Genomic DNA, 19,777 nt, shown 5'->3' on the forward strand with positions numbered 1-19,777 from the left:
ATGAGTCAAATAGGCGTTTCTTGTCTATGTTCGAATGAGCATATATAACACTAGAGCTCTCGATAGTATGTCGGTCATACGAACTATTTGCAATAGTATGGATGAGACTAAAATGAGGATTGGAATATGTTCCATTACATGCGAGTGAGAGATGTTAGGAATATTCAGATTATGGATCGAATATTTATCCCTCGATAAGTGAAAACCCATTAAAAAAGATGGAGAATTAGGGTTAGTGTTTTATAAGCTAAAAATAATTAGCCACCTAACCCTAATAAAACAATAATCAAGGATAATCAAGAGTAGAATACATAATTCTTCTGTGCCTCTTCCTCCTCATGCACTACACCACTCTCTCTGTCTCTAACGTCTACTTTAATTCGTGGATCCACCATTTTTGTTTTGGGACTAATATCTACGTGGATGATTCGTGACCGGTGATACAGATCGTGGTAGATCCGACTTTTCCGCTGCTAATCAGCTTAACGGATTCTGCTTTACAATGGGTAAACCTTAAACCCGTATTTATATTCGGATTATTTAATGGATAATCCTTCAAGTAAGATTCAATAGACTGAGACCATATTAAAATTTCTCATTATATGCTTATATCACAATAATTTTATTCTATAATTATAATATTTTATAATTGTAAACTAATATTATTTTCTTATGTAGTCCTTCAAATTTCATACGTGTAATTTCATATAGTTATAATGTTCATTTACAAGAAAATTAAGAAGAAATAGTCTTCATATAACAATTTATTGGTGAATCAGAACTGTGGTTTAATAGATTGTAAGACTAAATTCGTCCTTCAACTGAACCTTCATATATTTAAGAAGTTTTCGGTTACATCACTGTAAAATATAATTCAACGTTGGATGTCTTACATGACGTTTCTTTTTAACTCATCACATTTGATTTATTTCCACTATTTTTTTTGGGTATTATCGGTGTTTAAATTATTAGATTAAATAAGTCATTTTGTATCTCTTTTTGTACATTCTATTCTATCTCAAGAGTGTCAGAGCCAGAAATCATAGCGTACAAATTTAGACGGTTAGATTGGTGATCGATCACTAGACGACACCGAAGGAATGTGAAAAATAAGAAATTGGTGGAATTTTGGTATATATTTAAATTATGTTCAATAAAATAATAGGATAAACACGATTTAATAGTAATTAATATTAATTTAATTTATAGTATAATAAATCTATTTTTTTACTTAATCCATGTCATTTTTAACATAGTATCCATTTTCTAATTCAATTCAATATATAACACAATAAATCAAGTGAGCTGTTAAATACCGCCCCCAAATTACTTATCACCGCTCCATTGGACTTTTTTGCCCTTCTCATAATTTTGATCAAAAGCTGAAAATTCTCTCTCCAAAATCATAAACCAGAACAACAATAATTGAAATTATGAAAATAATTGATTTGTGACAACCCGAATCCCGAAAATGGATGATTATGAGTCGGAAACATTAAAATTTACATTTTTTTTATCAAAGAACTCATGAAAATAATACATATTTTTCATGACGATATTGTATTTTTGGTCACAAAAAATTGAAGAATTTTGCATTTTTCAAAATTTGATCTAAACGGATGGCGCATTCCCTCCGACCCATGGCTGAAACGGATGACACATTCCCCCCGACCTTTGGTGGGAACGGATGACGCATTCCCCCCGACCCATGGTGGGGGCGGATGCGCCATCCGTTCCCGCCATGAGTCGGGAGGAATGCGTCATCCGTTCCCGCCATGGGTCGGGGGGAATGCGCCATCCGTTTAGGCCAAATTTTGAAATTTTGTCTCAATTTCTTTTTTCAGTTTTGCAAAATTTTTATGTAAAGGGCAAAATTGTCCAAATGGAAGCGGCGATAAGTAATTTGAGGGTGGTGAATAGTAAAACCCATAATTTAACTAGTATATTTTTTTTATATATTAGTTTGGATGGAATTCTAAAATTCAACTAATGTTTTCTGTTGATTATATAATATATTTTAACTAATTTTTTTTATTTTATTTCATCAACTAATTGATTGAATATTTGATAGATTATGTTTGTAAAATTTGAATTAATAATTTGATTATTTAACATTTTAAAATGATAACCAACTATTTTTGTTAGAGATTGAATTTGATTTGGAGAATTAATTTAGGGGTTTGCTAAAAGTCCAATGGAGGCGGTGATAAATAATTTCGGTACAGTATTTAGCAGCTCACTAAATTAGTTATACTAAATAGAACCATATATACGCATGTTACATGAATTAACATCTAATAAATTGAGCCACTTTCATTCATTGAGCTCCTCATCATTGTAGTTTTTTTGGGTAAATTTCACACATGGTGTACAACCTTTGCCCTAAATCACACTTTGATGTACCAACTTCATTTTGTCTCACTAATATGTACCAACTTAGGTGTGACCTCCCAATGTGGTGTACGGCCGGTAAAAATGACCGGTCAACGCCAGTCAACGTGCCACATCATCCTTATTTCGAATCCTGAATTAAAAAACGTGGGACCCATGGATGTGTAAAGACTAATTTGCCCCTCTTTGGTTTTCCCTCCTAATTAACTGCTGGCTTATTTACCCATATATCATCCTCCTCCTCTCTCCTGTCTCTCGCTCTCTCTCTCTCTTCTCTTTCGCTCTCTCTCTCTTCGTTGTTCCTTTCTTCTTCCTTCTCCGACGTCTCTGAGCTTCAAAAACCTAGACCTTCAAAAAACCCTAATTGACATCAACGCACGTGATGAATTCAACCACGCATAATCATCATCGATTTGGCAGCGGACGGATATGCCACTATGGGATTGAAGCTCCTCTGAAAACTTCATGGAGTGATTCAAATCCAGGCAGAAGATACTTCAACTGTGTCAATTTCGGGGTAAGAACGCATCTCCTTTTCACTGTTATATGTTTCTCTTTTTTTATTTTATATGTTGCCTTCATCTTCTTCTTTCTTTTTCCCCTACCTAAAATAGAAACCAAATGCCTGCAACTTCTTCGAGTGGATGGACCCAATTATGGATGGAAGGGCAAAATCCATAATTCTTGGATTATTGAGGAAGCTGGACAGGATTGAAAAAGAAGGTATCAGAGTGAGGCGTGATTTAGAAAGGGAAAGTTGTTGTGAAGTAGAGTTGCCAGAGAATACAGAGGTGGTGATTGACATGAAAAGAAACAGGGGAGGGATATGCAAATGGATAGGGATTGTCATTGCTGTAATAGTTGCTATGTGTATGCTTTGTCTTATAGGTTGATTTTGGGTAGTGTTGTTTTAATGTAACAGAGCATTGTTCTGTTGACATATGTGGATTGTAATGGTTACGTTTGTGTTGTTAATTAAATGGCTTGATGATGTCTAATTACTGTGGGCATTTTTTGTGTTTTGGTTTGCATCCTGATAATGTAAAAAGAAAATGATGTCAAAACAAGAAAAATGGCAAATTGACCAAACTGATGAGAACATGAAATCAGAAAATGACCAAATTGAACATGGGAACGTTTTATCAGAAAATGACCAAATTGAGCATGGCAATAAGATGAAATTGTCAATTAACCAACATAAACAATCTGTTAGGCCAACATGAACACTGCACAATATATACTAATTTCATAATACTGTTAGATTTATATTGCAACTGCACAATATATACCAATTTCTACATATTGGTAAGCCAACATGGCCACTTCAAAAACAACCAAAATATGTGCAATGTTAAGGCAACATGGCCAATTCACAAAACAACCAAAATATGTGCAATGTTAAGCCAACATGGCCAATTCCCAACACAATCAAAATATTTGCAATGTTAAGCCATAACATTGGCAATACACAAAACAACCAAAATATATGCAATGTTAAGCCATAACATTGCCACCCAAAACAGCAAAAAAAACTAAATTCCCTTAACGCCATGGTCTTTGTTCATTTGAAGAAGAATTTCTTATGCATGGCCTCCTCCCTGGATGAACGGTTGATCTTGCACTAGTTTGTCTTCCTCCTGTGGATGACTGGGGTGGTTGACTAGTTGAGGCAACAGTCTTGCTAGTTCCCTACACAACCCATATACATTAGAAACTGAAGCAAAAAGTATGCCAAGAGCAATTACACCAAAAAAAGTAACAACTTACATTCATCATCCAACGAACTGTGTTACAAGGAGGTGGCTGCGATGTTGATGTCACTGGAGCAGTAGATGGTCTTGGTGGTGAAGTTGTTGGCCTTGGAGTTGTCCTTGCTCTCTTCGGCTGTAAGAGCAATTAAACAAAAAAATGTACCATTACAGCCACAACAGCAAGATATCCAGCCAATATTGAACAAATAAATACCTGTTGAGCAGTCGAATTTGGGGCTTGTGATGTGCATGTCCTTTTATTGTGGTTTTTGCCTCAACATGATCTACATGTCATGTAGATGGTGCCTTTCCTGCTCAATCTACCTTTGCTAGATGTCTCGATCTCTTCCGATTCTTTCCTTCTTGCCTTCTGTCTTCTGCCACGCTTGTACGTCACTGGTGAAGGAGGCTCAATTGGAACTGGTGGAGCTTCATTAGGCCATTGATCCATGCTATTCGTTGGTTCAATGATGAAGCTATAAACCTTCAAATACGTCTCAACCGAATAGCAATCTGCTAGATAGTTCTCTGGATTCTGGTTTTGTCCTATAATAGCAGCACATCCATGACTGCAAGGGATCCCAGTTAACTGCCATCTTCGACATGTGCAAGTGTTTTCATCCAAATTCACAACAAATTGCTCTCCCAAACCATTGATCTGTACTTTAGGCCCCCCGGAGTAAGTGGGTTGGTAATGTCTTGCCCAATCTTTGTTTATCTCCAACTTCTTCAAGATCTTACCACAGAATTTCTTGTTATTCCTCCTCCTAAAATCTGCTTTATTCCTGATCCTTTTCATTAACTTGACCTTTTATCATCTCATACATGGTGATTATGCCATTGTCCCTTGCATCAAGTATGTATTTGTTAAAGCACTCACACAAGTTATTGAGCAGCATATCACATTGTGCCCTGTAACAGAACATACGCATCCCAATCAATTGTAATTTAACCCAACATATTGTATAGACAATCCCAAGATAGTGTGTAGACAAACATAATTTGAGATTACCTTTCAGAAAAACATGCTCTTGCCCAGTGCTCGCTTGGCCTTTGTCTAAGCCATTCCCTGGCTTCTGGTGAAATCTGTTCAATCTTGTTTAGCCACTCTTCGTGCTTTGCCATATATGAATGTATATTGGCTACTATCTTCAATATCCAAGTCAGCTGCCAATAGTTCCAAAAACCAGGTCCAAGTTTCCTTGCTTTCTGTCTCAACCATTGCATATGCAATGGGAAAGATACAGTCATTAGGATCGATCCCAACAGCTGATAGAAGCTGATCTCCAAACATACCCTTTAGCCAGCAACCATCCAGTGATATTATCTTCCTACATCCCGCCTTCCAAGCTGATTTCAGAGCATGCAAGCACACATACATGCCCATGAACTTCCCTTCCTTCCACCTACCCATGACATTACTACCTAGATTTGATCTCAGTATCTCAGCTCTATACCTACAGACAGTTGTGGAAAACAACATCAGAGACCAATGGGAATACAATAAAAGCACATGCTATGAATTATGATGTAAAGAAAATACCTGTATATGTTCTCATACTGAATCTTCTCATCACCATATATAATGGTAAGAGCAAAACACTTAACACGATAGGCTGTCATCCTACCAATGGTCAGAGACATTTCTCTTCTAATATCATCAATCATTGCCTGCACCTTCTAGTCAGCATCACTCCTGAAATCCTCCAAATACTTCCTCCCAACGTATTTATAAGTCATATGAAAGTTTTTATGAATCTTGCAACACTCATGATGGAAGTGACCACTCTTCACTTGCATGGTCCGATTCAGTTTATCCCGTCTATCCACCCTTAAAGCATATATCCTCCATGGACAGTTATCCGTCTCGCCTATCATCCATTTGCAAACTGCCTCTACCTTGATAGGTGTGTTGAGTTTGAACCATGGTTGAAAACTATGCTTTATTCCATGGCTCCTACATGCCTCTTTAAACTCTGCATTATCATTAAACAGCATCCCTATCTTGAACGTGGGATCAGCCATATCCCTGGGAGCATTGAACTCTAGATACCTCCTTCTTCCATCATTCTCAGAATCTGACTTATAATACAATTCATCAGAGGCCGCATACTCCGATGAATTTTCTTGGATGTTGAAGTTCTGCGTTGGATCCCTGCCACTTGTGGGAATAGATGGTGCAATCCTCCTTCTACCTCTTCTGGCATTCTCAACTCCTTGTACCAAGTCCTCATTGTCCTGCTCTAGCACATAGTCATCATCAACAAATTCCTCTTCTTCTTGGGGATCATTAGTACTTTGGCCACCCCCATCATTAGTACTTTGGCCACCACCATTAACAGATCTAGCACCAGCTAGATTAACACCTTCTCCAGCTGCATCATGATCAACAGTTGCATTGCCACCTTCCACAGTAGCAGATGCATCATGCCCATCTTCTGGCGCCCTTGCATTCTCACCTTCAACAGCAGCAGCTGCATTATGACCATCTTCCTGAGCCCTTGCATTCTCACCTTCAACAGCAGCAGCTACATCATGACCATCTTCCTGAGCCCTTGCATTGTCACCTTCTACAGCAGTAGTAGTATCCCCAGCTTCATCATACCCAGCTTCATCATCCCATGCATAAGTGGTTTGCTTTTCATGCTCATCTTCCTGAGCCCTTGCATCATGACCATCTTCCTGAGCCCTTGCATTGTCACCTTCCACAGCAGCAGCTGCATCATGCCCATCTTCATCATTCCCAGCTACATCATCCCCTGCATAAGTAGTTTGCTCTTCATGATCATCTTCCCAATCATTGGGGGCATCATCTACACCCACATAGGTAGCTTCCTCAACCATTGCATCGTGTATTTCAGCAATTGATGCATCATGTCCACTTGGAGCAGTTGCTTCATCATTGGGTTCCTTGTTTACTCCAACTATAGGTTCTACTTCTTCATTCCATTCCTTGTTATACTCAAGCATATACATATTCCTCCCAGTAATTGTCTTCTTATAAACAGGTACTTCAACGTCCTCATCAATCTCTTCTAATACAACTGAACTTGGAATAAATTCATCTTCGTCTTCTTCGGAGATCTCATACATGTCTTCTTCAGTCACTTGCTTCACATATATGTGAATCTCCCCACACTCAACACCAGCTAAAGCTAGCTCGTAACAATCCTCATCACTGGCTATATGCTTTAACCCATCAGGCCATAATTCGTCATACGGCATCCAATAATACTGATAGACTCCTGTTCATCCCAAGCTAACTACCTTAGCAACAATACCCACCAAAGACAGAGTGTCCTAGTGGCAATATTCCCAGATGTACATATCACCATCAAGATATCCATGTTTAGTCCATCTGCCATCATAATTCAACATAATGGCAAAGTATCCATCTTCGGGATCTACAATTAAATACACAAATATATAATGTAAGATTTCCAGCCAAACAATGTTAATAACCAATAGAGATAACATGGCAATAAGCAGTAGATAACAATGTTAATAACCAATAGAGATAACATAGCAAGAAGCAGTAGATAACAATGTTAATAACCAATAGAGATAACATGCAAATTACCAATAGATAACAATGTTAATAACCAATAGAGATAACATGGCAATTACAAATGGATAATATGGAATTTAAGCCATGAACACTTTGCAATAACCAATAGACTGAGTAAACAAGCAATAGACAATATATAACATGGCAATTACCAATAGATAACATAAACTTTAAGCCATGAACAATAAATAGACTCAGTGAACAAAAAATGTATACTTTAAGCCACCTAAAGATAGATAACATAAACTCAGTAAGCAATAGATAACATAAACTTTAAGCCATTAACACCACAACACTCAATAAACTCAATAAACAATAAATATATACATACATACATACATAATATATATCAAAATATGTGAGCATCGCAAGCTATAACATTTAATAACAACTACTTACATGGCTTTGACATGGCAGATTCTGCGTCCAGTGTATCACGAATTCCTTAAATCTCGGTGGACCGTACGAAGTGGAATCCACTGCATAAAGTAACCCAAAAGATTAGTATCGCATGCAACAAAAAAGTGCTCATGTCATCTTCAACTTGTTAGAAAACAAAAAAGGAACTTGCTTGAGATAGAAAGATAAAGCCTAGTACTCAAATGATATGGGTGTAATAGTCGGAGAGAGAAAGCTACAAATTTTCAATCGATGGATGAATAAAGTAAGGACCTTACCACTGAGTTCTTCGACTACAGACAACTTTACTTCTACATGTATCGCGAACAACTTAGGGTTCCATTCTTCACTGTTCTTCAACTTAGGGTTCGATTCTTCGATTCTGTAATCACCGTTCTTTGAAGACACTGAACTTGATTTCTCAAACGATCAACTTTGGGTTTCGTTTTGTTTACCCAAAAATCTCTTCTATCTTTTCTTAGGGTTCGTATCAGTTTGAATCAACAATGGAAATGAAGGGAATTCATAATATAAATCGATAATGGCGTCGTTTGAGAACCTTTTCAGTTGAAAGTACAACCAGGAAACGAAGAGACAGGTATGGGTAAATGAGCCAGCAGTTAATTAGGAGGGAAAACCAAAGAGGGGCAAATTAGTCTTTACACATCCATGGGTCCCACGTTTTTTAATTCAGGATTCGAAATAAGGGTGACATGGCACGTTGACTGGCGTTGACCGGTCATTTTTACCGGCCGTACACCACATTGGGAGGTCACACCTAAGTTGGTACATATTAATGAGACAAAATGAAGTTGGTACACCAAAGTGTGATTTAGGGCAAAGGTTGTACACCATGTGTGAAATTTACCCTAGTTTTTTTTATTAAACTTTTAATCTTTAATTTTTATAGCTCTTCACTAACCTTTTTTTATAGATAAAACTGATCTTCATTAATCGAGGATAAAATATCCTGACTAATTATAGTATTTGGCTATATTGGTATTACATCTAGCACAAAATTGTTAGCATTGAAACGAGCATGCTTAGTAACTGAGTGAGCAACCTCATTCACTAAATGGTAAAGCTAAGCTACCAAATAATTCTTATTAGCCAAAAAAATCTCTCTGCAATCTTGAACTAACGTACCAAATTCGGATAGGTCCTCCGTCCGAGCATTGATCGCATCTGCTACTGTCTTCACGTCCGTTTCAAATTCGACCTTGCTCATCTGCTTCGAACTCAACCACAACATGTTGGCCCTTGATAGCTCCCATTTATATAGGGTTTTTAGGATTAATTTAGTTTGTTTTCCCTTTGTTTCTATTTAATTTCAGTATCGTTTTATTACTTTTTAGTTAAAATTAGTAATTTCCTTTATTTATGGTGTTTTTGGTGTTTTCATGGATTTTCAGGGACCTTTCGTGCATTTTCGAACCAGACCCAAGCCTATTGGAGCATTTCCGAATCATTCAAGGACCGTTAGAGCACTTTTGGGATTCATCAGGGACCATTAGAGCACTTTTCGGAAGCCCAGGAACCTAAACAGATAAAAGCCGGAGTAAAATCGCCCCATTTAGGACCTATCTCGCCGAGATAATACATGTCTCGTCGAGACAGGCCCTCGTCTCGTCGAGACACTCCTTGTCTCGACGAGATGAGGCGGGGAAAGGCGCACCAGCGCCTTCCCCCTTGCTGGAATTCGCGGATCAGGGCCCTAAAAGCCCATTTAACACTTTGTAAATGCCATTTTTACCCCTGAGGCATTAGGGTTTCCTTCCTAACTCTATAAATAGGGAGCTAATCCTAATCTTTCAGGGGAGATTAGCAATTTAATAAATTAGAGAGCTGCTAGGGTTTTCTCTCCTCCAAAATGTAGATTTTTAGCTTTTAGATTAGATTTCCTGCTTTCTAGATTAGGTTTATTTTCTGTTTTGTCTTTTCTTTCAAGAACGATTGATGGGAGAAGCTCTTCATCTTCTATTTTTATAATCGAATCAGACAAATCGGGTTTTAGATTTCTATCTCTCTCTTTTATCTTTTGCTTTTATAATTTATTGTGGATGTTTTCTGTTATTCTTGATTTCCTCCTATTGTGATTAGTTTGTCTATGAACTGATCTCCATCCAATTTGGGATTGGGATGAAATTGATTGTATGAATATGTATGATTAGGGATCTAGGACCTTTGATTGATCAGTTTATGCATGCTTAATGCCTAGATATTGTTAGGAACATGATTTATGCTAGAATGAACATTGATAATGATCAACTAGCCTGTTTATGTATATAATGTGCCTAATGCCTGTTACCCTGACATTAAATAGGATTATAGATAGATGAGAACCTGACCACGGAATCGTCTATACCGAACTTGTGTAAATCTGACTTCGCTAGAGACCACTAGGAATGAGGCTTTGTGGCTGGGCTACGGCTTTAGCCTTAATTGTCAATAAACCTAATGCTTTGCATGACCTAGGGTATATGCCTAATCAAGCCGTCACCCGAATGCATGTAAATAGGAAGGACAATACTGATCATATTAGTCTTTCACTTAGGGCAATTACCTTCAATCATTGGTAAAACACAAATCTGAACTCCCTAAACCCATACATAGGATTTAATCAAAGGATTCCTCAGCCTAGGTTGTGTCATCCATGAATTCACCTTCTACCCTATCAATTGTTCACTTTATTTTGTTATGTTTATTGCTTTTAATTCAATTAGTTAGATATTCAAAAACCCAACATTTATCCAACCCTCTAAACAATTAGATCATTCTAGGTAGATTTTCTAATTATAACGAATAGTCTTTGTGGTTCGATCTCGTGCTTAGCACTTTATTACTTGTTGCGATAGGATACACTTGTCCTATTAACTGCTATATACTTTACGAGCATCAGCCCTCACTGTTGTGACTTCCACTACCTGAGGAACGAAGCCACTTGCAGATACAACAACTAAAATGTCCGAATTCGTCTCTTCACAAACTTTTTAGGGGTAAATTTCATTAATGGTATACAACCTTTGTCTCATTTCACACTTTGGTGTATAACCTTCAATTTGTTTCAGTAATATGTACGAACTTATAGGTGACCTCCCACTATGGTGTACAACAGCTAAAAACGCTCGGTCAACGCACTACCTCAGCTTTGACCGGTCAAAAAGTAAAAAATAAAAAATCAACCACTTAATATAAAGTTTATTTCATAAAAAAAATCAAAAATGAAAAATAAAAGACCACGTCAGCATTTTGACCACTTTAAAAGTAAAAAACTCACACCCCTAATATGGAATTACTAAAATACCCTCATCCCTTCCAAATTGAAAAAAAATAGAACTCACTCCCTCCCTTCCTTCATTTTCTATATCTCGTCTCTCTTTTTGCATTTCTCTCTCTAACTCTTGTCTCTCTCTAAAACTTCCAATCTCTCTTACTAGAATAACGTCTCTTTTCCGCATTTCATCAAACAGTTTCCACGCATCATCCAATCTTCCCTCTAAAGTCAGCCCATGAATCAGTATGTTATAATTTATTATACAATGGCATCAAGCTCAATCCTTCAAGTGTTAAAACATCCTCCAAACCTTCAGGAACAAACCTCAATTTCAAACAATTTCGAAAACACAGATACTTCAAACTCGGAAAACCTCCATTCCCAATCTTTTTCCACTCCACAAGAAAACAAGAATTTATCGTCAGACTTTCCAGCTTCGGAAAACCACCACTCTCGCAAAATTCTCTACCAATGATCTTCGTCTTGCAGGCATTGTAGAGAGCAAGATGCTTCAATTTGGGAAGAAATTGAAGCATTGAAATCGAATTCTCCAACAAATTAGAATCCGATAAACTCAGTATTCTCAGTTCTCTAATGGCGAAAACCTAATTAGGGATTTCAATTAAGCCACCTGATAAAATCACCTTTTCAATGAGAGGCGGAGGAGAAAAGGCTTCAAATTCCGACAAAAGACTCGAACTTCATTTGCTTCCTGAATTCTCTGCTTCTAATGAAAGGGAAACAAGATTGTCCATTTTCATAATAGCTGCAGAAAGCTTAGAAGCATGATCTTCAGTGACTTGTTTTGCAGCAAGTTTTCGCAATTGGGTTAATTTCCCCAATTCTTTAGCAATCCCTAATTCTCCAGCATAAACACCATCACAAGTTTGAAGACTGGGAGAGAAAGAAATTTGAAGATATAGAAAGAAAGGAAGGTAAGAAGATGAATAGATGGAGATGTAGGGGTATAGAAGTAATTTTATATTAAGTGGTTGATTTTTTTTGACCGGTTAAAGCTGAGGTGGCGCGTTGACTGAGCATTGACCGATCATTTTTACTTGTTGTACACCATAGTGCACCATAGTGAGAGGTCATCTATAAGTTCGTACATATTAGTGAGACAAATTGAATGTTGTACATCAAAATGTGAAATTGGGCAAATGTTGTACACCATTGATGAAATTTACCCAACTTTTTAGTTAATAAAACTGTTAGTGAGGATTCAATTTATGAATTAATGGAAAATTATTAGAAGTACCCGGTTCTCCATGTCAAATGAAAGACCTTCTATGCATATTATAATATCCCTTATTACTCACTCCATTCATTTTTAGTTTAGTTTTTTATTCAAGCATTAATTTTTTTATCTTCATTCATAAGTTTTTTAACATTCCAAGGCTTATTCCCCTCCATTATATGAGAGAATTTTTGTAGTTAACCAATATAAATTTATTAATTTGACACTATATTAATTGCATTTCTTAATTTATGTGCAGAGAAAATATTTTATTTATGGCCTAATACTTCCCCAGCCCCCTTAACTTATCCAAATTGGTCATTTTACCCCCTCAACTCATCGAATGTCCTATTTACCCCCTTAACTCTATAAAAGTGGTATTTCTCACTCCCTCAACTTGTCCATTTCTCCCCCAACTCATAGAATGTTCTATTTACCCCCTTAACTCCATAAAAGTGGTATTTTTCACCCCTTATAATCCGTTATCGAAGTCTAAATTGATAACTTCTTTTAAACGTTAAACCTATATTTATGCTATTTTGTAAGTGGAACCTAAATTGATATTTTCCCAAAAATCATAGGTCTATTTTGGTACATTATCCCTACATATAATGTATTTAACTTGTTTATATTAACGTGCTTGTTATTTGTATTTTTAATTCGTTCTTTCTCTTTTCAACTTTTTTTACTACTATAAAGGGATAAGAAATACCATTTTTATGGAGTTAAAGAGGGTAAATAGGATCATAAATGGTGAGAAATACCACTTTTATGGAATTAAGAGGGTAAATAGGATATTCGATGAGTTGCGAATGGGTAAAATGACAAATTTGGACAAATTAAAGAGGTGAGAAATACCATTTTTATAGAGTTAAAAGGATAAATAGGACATTCGATGAGTTGGAGGAGTAAAATGATCAATTTAAATAAGTTAAGGGAGCTGGAGAAACATTAAGCCTTTATTTATTAAGTGGGATTCGTATTAGAAGAGGCCCACTTACACCGGCAAAGTTCAGGTTCAATTTGAAAAAATAAACAATTCTATAGCTGCTATCGGCTCTTCAGGCTAGAGCGAGAGCCAGAATTATCACCCGCTTGCGGAAAGTACACAAGAAATAGAGATTGAGTCGAAGAGCACTAAAAAAAGGTTATCCTCCTCTGATATACACTCTCTGTTCACCAACTACTAGTAGAAGCAGATACAGCAGGATTATAATTTTGACCTTCATTTCCGGCCGTCTGGTTTGAGCTTTTCTTATTATCTACTGTTATGTGGCTTTCGTATTTCATTATTATTGTCTATCTTCTGTTGATTTTTCTTTTTCTTTCAACTCACACTGTACTAGACTGCCTATTTGCTATTATCAACCGGGAGTTCATTTTCTAGGAGAATTCCTCAATACCCTTTACTCTATCGCTCCTTATCTGGATTTCTTCTAATTCCTATAAGTTTTGAGGTTCTTCTGCTTATTTCTAAACCATGAGTTTGTTGAATGTTTAGGTCTCGGATAGACTGTATGATTATCAGCAGTTTAAGTGTTTTCACATCCAACTGATGTTAGAATTTTGAAATTCTGTGTTGCAATTTAAAAAAAAAAACATAATTCTTCCTCTGGTACAGATACTAGTGATATTACAACTTGGAAACACCTACATATTTCTTTCCTAGGTGTAGAAATTTCTTCTGGGTTCAATTACATCTTCAATGGACTTGACTTAATGTGTCTCATCCCAGAAATGGGCCAAATCTCGAAATTGAATTTTCACCTCAGCTTGAATGATATAAACCGTTTTTTAGTTGATCACTTTCTTTATTTACTTATCTTTATTGTGTGCTGAATTTTGAATTTGTATTGGTCTTAAAATTGTGTTCTGGATATGTTAATATTTCAAGTCTAATCATTTTCAATGGTGGATTATTTGCAGAAATATGGCACTACAGCATACATTAAGGTTTCAGACCTTGTTTTCACCTGGAAAACACTACAGTCTGAAAAGTTTTCCTTCAGCTTCTCAAAGCATCTCTGAGGTTTCATATTGTTCTTCTACTCACATGTCTTTAAAGGCTCCTTTGGAGGTGCTTTCCAGTCATTCCTATTTATTAAACTATCAATTCCTTTATTTTGTTTTTTTTTTTTATTGAAATCAATTTCTTATAAAGAAAACCATTCCTTTCTAAAAGCTACATGATGGTAGATCCAGAACTACCACAGCAAGAGCTTCTGAAACAGTTGAAACATTCACATCAGGCGATGGAAAGAAAAAGAAATGGGAAGAATCTAGTGATACTGATGAGGATGAGGATGATTCTGCAGCAGGAACAGGTGATCAGATGAATGACCCATATCTTATGAATGCTGAAGAGAGACGTGAATGGAGAAGGAAAATTAGAGAAGTGATCAGTAAGCTCCCTGATGATGATGAAGAGTTCGATGCTGAAGAGAAAAAGATAAAGATGCAAAAGCTTGTAGCTGATTATCCGCTTGTAATAGAGGAGGAGGATCCTGATTGGCCTGAAGACGCTGATGGGCGCGGATTCAACTTGGATCAATTCTTTAACAAGATTACTATCAAGAATGTTAAGAAGGATGATGACGATGATGAGAACTACGATAGTGAAAATGAAATAGTTTGGAAAGATGATAATTACATTGTTCCGATCAAAGACGTAACTTCTGCAGAATGGGAGGAAACCGTGTTCAAAGACATCAGTCCTTTGATCATCCTAATACATAACCGCTATAAAAGGTTGCTTCTCTTTCAATTTGTGATGTGTCTGTAGTACAATTCCTTAAATCTTTCACCTAAACATTGTATTCTAAACAGACCAGAGGAAAACGAAAGGATTCGAAACGAATTGGAGAAGGCTGTGCACATCATATGGAACTGCGGGCTACCTTCGCCGAGAGTAAGTAAAGCCATTAAATTCTCATTTTTACAATCCATTCTTTTTTTGTGGAGTTGCTTGTCACTTACATTCTATTGTTGTGTCAGTGTGTGGCAATTGATGCTGTGGTTGAAACTGATTTGGTATCTGCTCTAAAAGTCTCAAACTTTCCAGAAATTATATTTACTAAGGCTGGAAAGATCTTGTACCGTGAGAAAGGTGATTCTGTGATTTGGTGCTTTTATTTGCATTTGCTTTATCTTTTGACTTAAGCAATCAAATCTCTCTCTTTTGATGGTACAGTAATTCGAAGTCCGGACGAGTTCTCAAAAATTATGGCTTACTTCTATTATGGAGCGGGTATGCCTCCTTGTTTAAGTGACATTGGAGATAGCCAGGAATTGATCCCATCTATTCCAGTCAACAATTGAAAATGCTCAAATTATCGTTGTACATCCACTTCAATAGAGTTTAAAAGTTTGCACAGTTAGGTGACAATCTACTATATTCAACTTATGGACATGTATTCAAGTTACTTCTGTGGAATAGCTGCAAATGATTTGCATCACTGCATTCAGTTAATCATATATTATATATTAACTGTAGAGCTATCTTCTATTAGATTATTTATTTTCCCCAGTGTCTCGTGCTTAGAATCTCAATTGTTTTGCTTCACTGTTCAGTTTTCTGGTTTGCATGAGAAGTATCAATTACGGTTGATAATGAATTTGTTTCATTTTTATAGAGGCATGCCTTCTGTGATTTTCATTGTTTCATTTTCAAGGTAATTTTTTAGAGTATCTGGGGGAAAACCAAGAATTTACAACTGAAATTTCAATGACACCCATATTTAACATTTAGCAGGTTCTCTATGGAGCAGAAGTCATTCAATAGAGTCTGCAATTTTTCTTTTTGTTTATTATGAAACTGAAAAGATACTCAGCTTTCGACGATAACATGTACTATTAATAGCTGCATAGAGCTTGTGATATTATATATATATAAACAAAAATCTTACAAAGTTACGTTCCTACTTTCCGTTAGGTTGCTACTTTCACATTGAAGAAATTACTCACTGAACGCCACAGCAGCAAGCCAAGAGCTGGAAAGACTTGCATTCAGATGTACCAACCGTTTCCTTGTCTTTCTTCTCTTGGAAAACTGTTGAGCATTTTTCTGTACTGTGAGACTCCCAGATTCATCCAACAGTGGAAGATGTTGCTATTTAGCTTTATGCCACGGCAACCGTTTTCTATGTAAAGTACCTAAAAAGGCACCTAGAAAGCCTACAATAAAACCAATTCCTATGCTAACATAAAGGCCCGGATTTGTAGAGTCATTCTCATCTTCTCCACCACTACCATCTTCATCACCAGAATTTACCACTGTTTCATCTCCAGGACACTTAGCTTGTAGAGGAAACCCGCAGACAAATGGATTGCCCTCATAAATTGAAGAAGCATTCAGTGACTGCAGTTGATTTCCTGTAGGTATCTTTCCTGATAAGTTATTGTAAGACAAGTCTAAATGACTTAAAAATGTTAAAGAAGACAAACTTTCAGGAACCGTCCCAGAAAAATTGTTATGCGATAGATCAAACGTTTCCAACATGTTTAGGTTCCCAATCTCGGCAGGGATGCTTCCACTTATGTGATTCCTAGATAAATTCAAGAGGACCAAAGCTTTAAGGCTTGTCATCTCGTCTGGAATTTTTCCTTCTAGATTGTTTTCTGAAAGATCAATAGCATTCATTAATGCAATGTTGCGATTGAATTCATACTCTCTTCCCTTTGTTACAACCATTGTTTGTTCCTTGAAGTAGGCTAAGCGGTACTGGAAGTTATGATAGTACTGCTCGCTGCTGTTTCCATAGACTAAGGAAGTCAGATTATCCATACAGCTGGGGATCATCCCAGAGAAATTATTGTGGGAAAGATCTAGGAAATGAAGATACCGAAGGCTGCAGATTTGTCGTGGAATATGTCCACCCAGCATGTTAGATCGAAGGCGTAGCATGAATACTGATGATACATTCACTCCTATCCATGAAGGAAAATCTCCTGACAGTCTATTTCCTCCAAGGTCAATGCTTGATAATACTGAACAATTTTGCAATGCAGATGGAATTTCCCCATCCAGACTGTTGTTGCTCAATAATAACATTCCTAGTGATCGTACATAACCGAGTGATGCAGGAATTCTTCCTGATAGACTGTTGTTTGAGGCATCCACAACCCACAAAGATTGCATATTTTCCCAGCAAGCGATGAGTTCTCCATGAAGTTTATTGTTCCTCAAAGCAAGAACTTGCAAATCTATCATCTTACATATGGTTGATGGAATCGTACCATTCAGAAGATTGTCAGAGAGATGCAAATTTTGCAGTCTGGGCATTAATTCACCAATATTTTCAGGAATGCTCCCTGAAAATTTGTTGTAATGAAGATAAAACTGCGTTACATTTGTTGACCAAAGTGGCAAAGGGCCCTCAAATTCGTTAGAACTTAAGTCTATGATTTGTAGCTTTGGAAACTCCAGCTTGAGCGGAAGCTTCCCCTTGATGTAGTTATCAGATAAATCCAATGTGACAAGATGAGAAGATAACTTGGAAAACCATCCTTCAGGTATGGTATCGGCAATTCCAGCATTGACGAGTGTCACTTGAGTGAGTTCATTCTGAACCTGAAGATACATAGGAAAGGAAGGACCCACCCTACAATTTTCAAGTTGGATGTATTTGAGCTTGAAGGGAGGAATCCAGTCATGATTGACGTTGAGAATCAAAGACTTGGTTGGATCATTTGAAAGCATTATAGTTTCCAAACTGCTGAGGTTCATCAGATGAACTTCTGTCATAACACCTTCCCAGGAATTGGCATTGAGATTGAGATCTACCAGCTTCGATAGTTGACCGAAGCTTTCGGGGATGCTTCCATTCATCTTATTAGAGTGAAGGTAAAGGAATTCCAAAGATGATAAATTTCCAATAGTTGATGGAATTGAACCCCAAAAAGAGTTGTAGGCAAAGTCAAGAACTCGCAAGTTCTTTAGATTCCCAAATAAATCAGGCAATTCACCACTAAACTGATTAGAATTTAGATCAAACGACACCAACTTTGGAGAAGAACACACAGAAAACCCTCTAAGAAATTCAGAAATCTGACCACTGAATTTATTTGCTGCAAGTTTTAGGTTCTTCAAGGTGCAAAGGTTCCCAAAAGAGCTTGCTAACAACTCACCTCCAATAAAGCCATTTAAGGACAAATCAAGGTCTTGAAGAGATACTAAATTGGAAAAACCACTAGGGATGGAGCCGCTAAAAGAATTCGAGCTGAGATCGAGTTTGGCAAGGCTAGTAAGATTAAACAACCATTGGGGTATTGAAGAGTTGAAGGAGTTTTTTGAAAGATCAAGAACCAAAAGAGAAGTAAAATTAACAAAAGGAAGAGTAACGAGAATATCTGCAAGCTCACATTCATGTAAATGCAATTCTAGCAAAGAAGGAATCCTATTGATGGCATTTAACCAAACACCTTGTGTGCTATTGATTTGTATAGATCCCATGTCAAGATATTTCAAAGAGTAGAGACCAAAGAGCCATTCTGGATTCTCTACATACAATCCACTAGCACCAAAAATGTTATATGAATATCCATTAATGTCTAGATATTGCAAATTCGACAAATTCCCAAGATGGGGAGGAACTTGTCCGGTAAATGACGAGTATGAGAGATTGAGATACCTTAGATTCTGGAAAGAACCCAGAAATTCAGGGATTTGAATTCCTTCAAAATTGTTCAAGCTCAAGTCCAAGTAATTCAGATGCTTCAAATGGAGCAAAGAGGAACTCAACTCACCACTTAAGCACAAGCTTTTATAATCTTCCACTTCCTTTTCTGACAAAGCATAAACATCAAGGCTTCTGAACCGAAAGGGGTTTCGAAGATCAAGCTTGACAACATTTCCAGTTTGGTTGTTGCATTGAATTCCCTTCCATCGGCAGCAATCATCACCAACCCAAGAAGATAACCTAGCAGAAGGATCTGATAGACCATTTTTTAGGGCTAAAAGTGCATCTCTCTCAGTGTCTATGCAGTTGATAAGGAGCTCTCCATTGCAAAGACTGATGAAAGTCGTAATATGAACATAAAATAATAGAAGAAAAAGAGAAATGAATTGTTGGAAGGGAAAATTGACATTCATGCTTGATTTGTAAGTAGTCAAGTAGTAAAACAGAGTGAGTTTCAGCATTCTTATCTTATCACTGGAC

At 36.9% G+C, this 19,777-nt stretch overlaps 2 protein-coding genes across 2 annotated transcripts; one reads left to right on the forward strand and one right to left on the reverse strand.

Moving 5' to 3' along the window:
* The first annotated feature begins 13,655 nt into the window (after window positions 1-13,655).
* LOC136218058 (thioredoxin-like fold domain-containing protein MRL7L, chloroplastic) lies at window positions 13,656-16,128 on the forward strand. Its single transcript, XM_066004793.1, is given in 7 exon segments — window positions 13,656-13,862; window positions 14,547-14,697; window positions 14,803-15,368; window positions 15,447-15,528; window positions 15,615-15,726; window positions 15,811-15,935; window positions 15,937-16,128. Coding segments are annotated over 6 exon segments (1,071 nt in total). The 5' UTR covers window positions 13,656-13,862; window positions 14,547-14,550; the 3' UTR covers window positions 15,976-16,128.
* Window positions 16,129-16,382: 254 nt separating this feature from the next.
* LOC136218057 (receptor-like protein EIX1) lies at window positions 16,383-19,777 on the reverse strand. The gene has a single exon (XM_066004791.1). It carries the CDS (start codon window positions 19,756-19,758, stop codon window positions 16,729-16,731), a length of 3,030 nt encoding a protein of 1,009 aa, XP_065860863.1. The 5' UTR covers window positions 19,759-19,777; the 3' UTR covers window positions 16,383-16,728.

Source organism: Euphorbia lathyris, chromosome 2, assembly GCF_963576675.1.
Source record: "Euphorbia lathyris chromosome 2, ddEupLath1.1, whole genome shotgun sequence".
In the NCBI taxonomy this organism is placed as follows: Eukaryota; Viridiplantae; Streptophyta; class Magnoliopsida; order Malpighiales; family Euphorbiaceae; genus Euphorbia; species Euphorbia lathyris.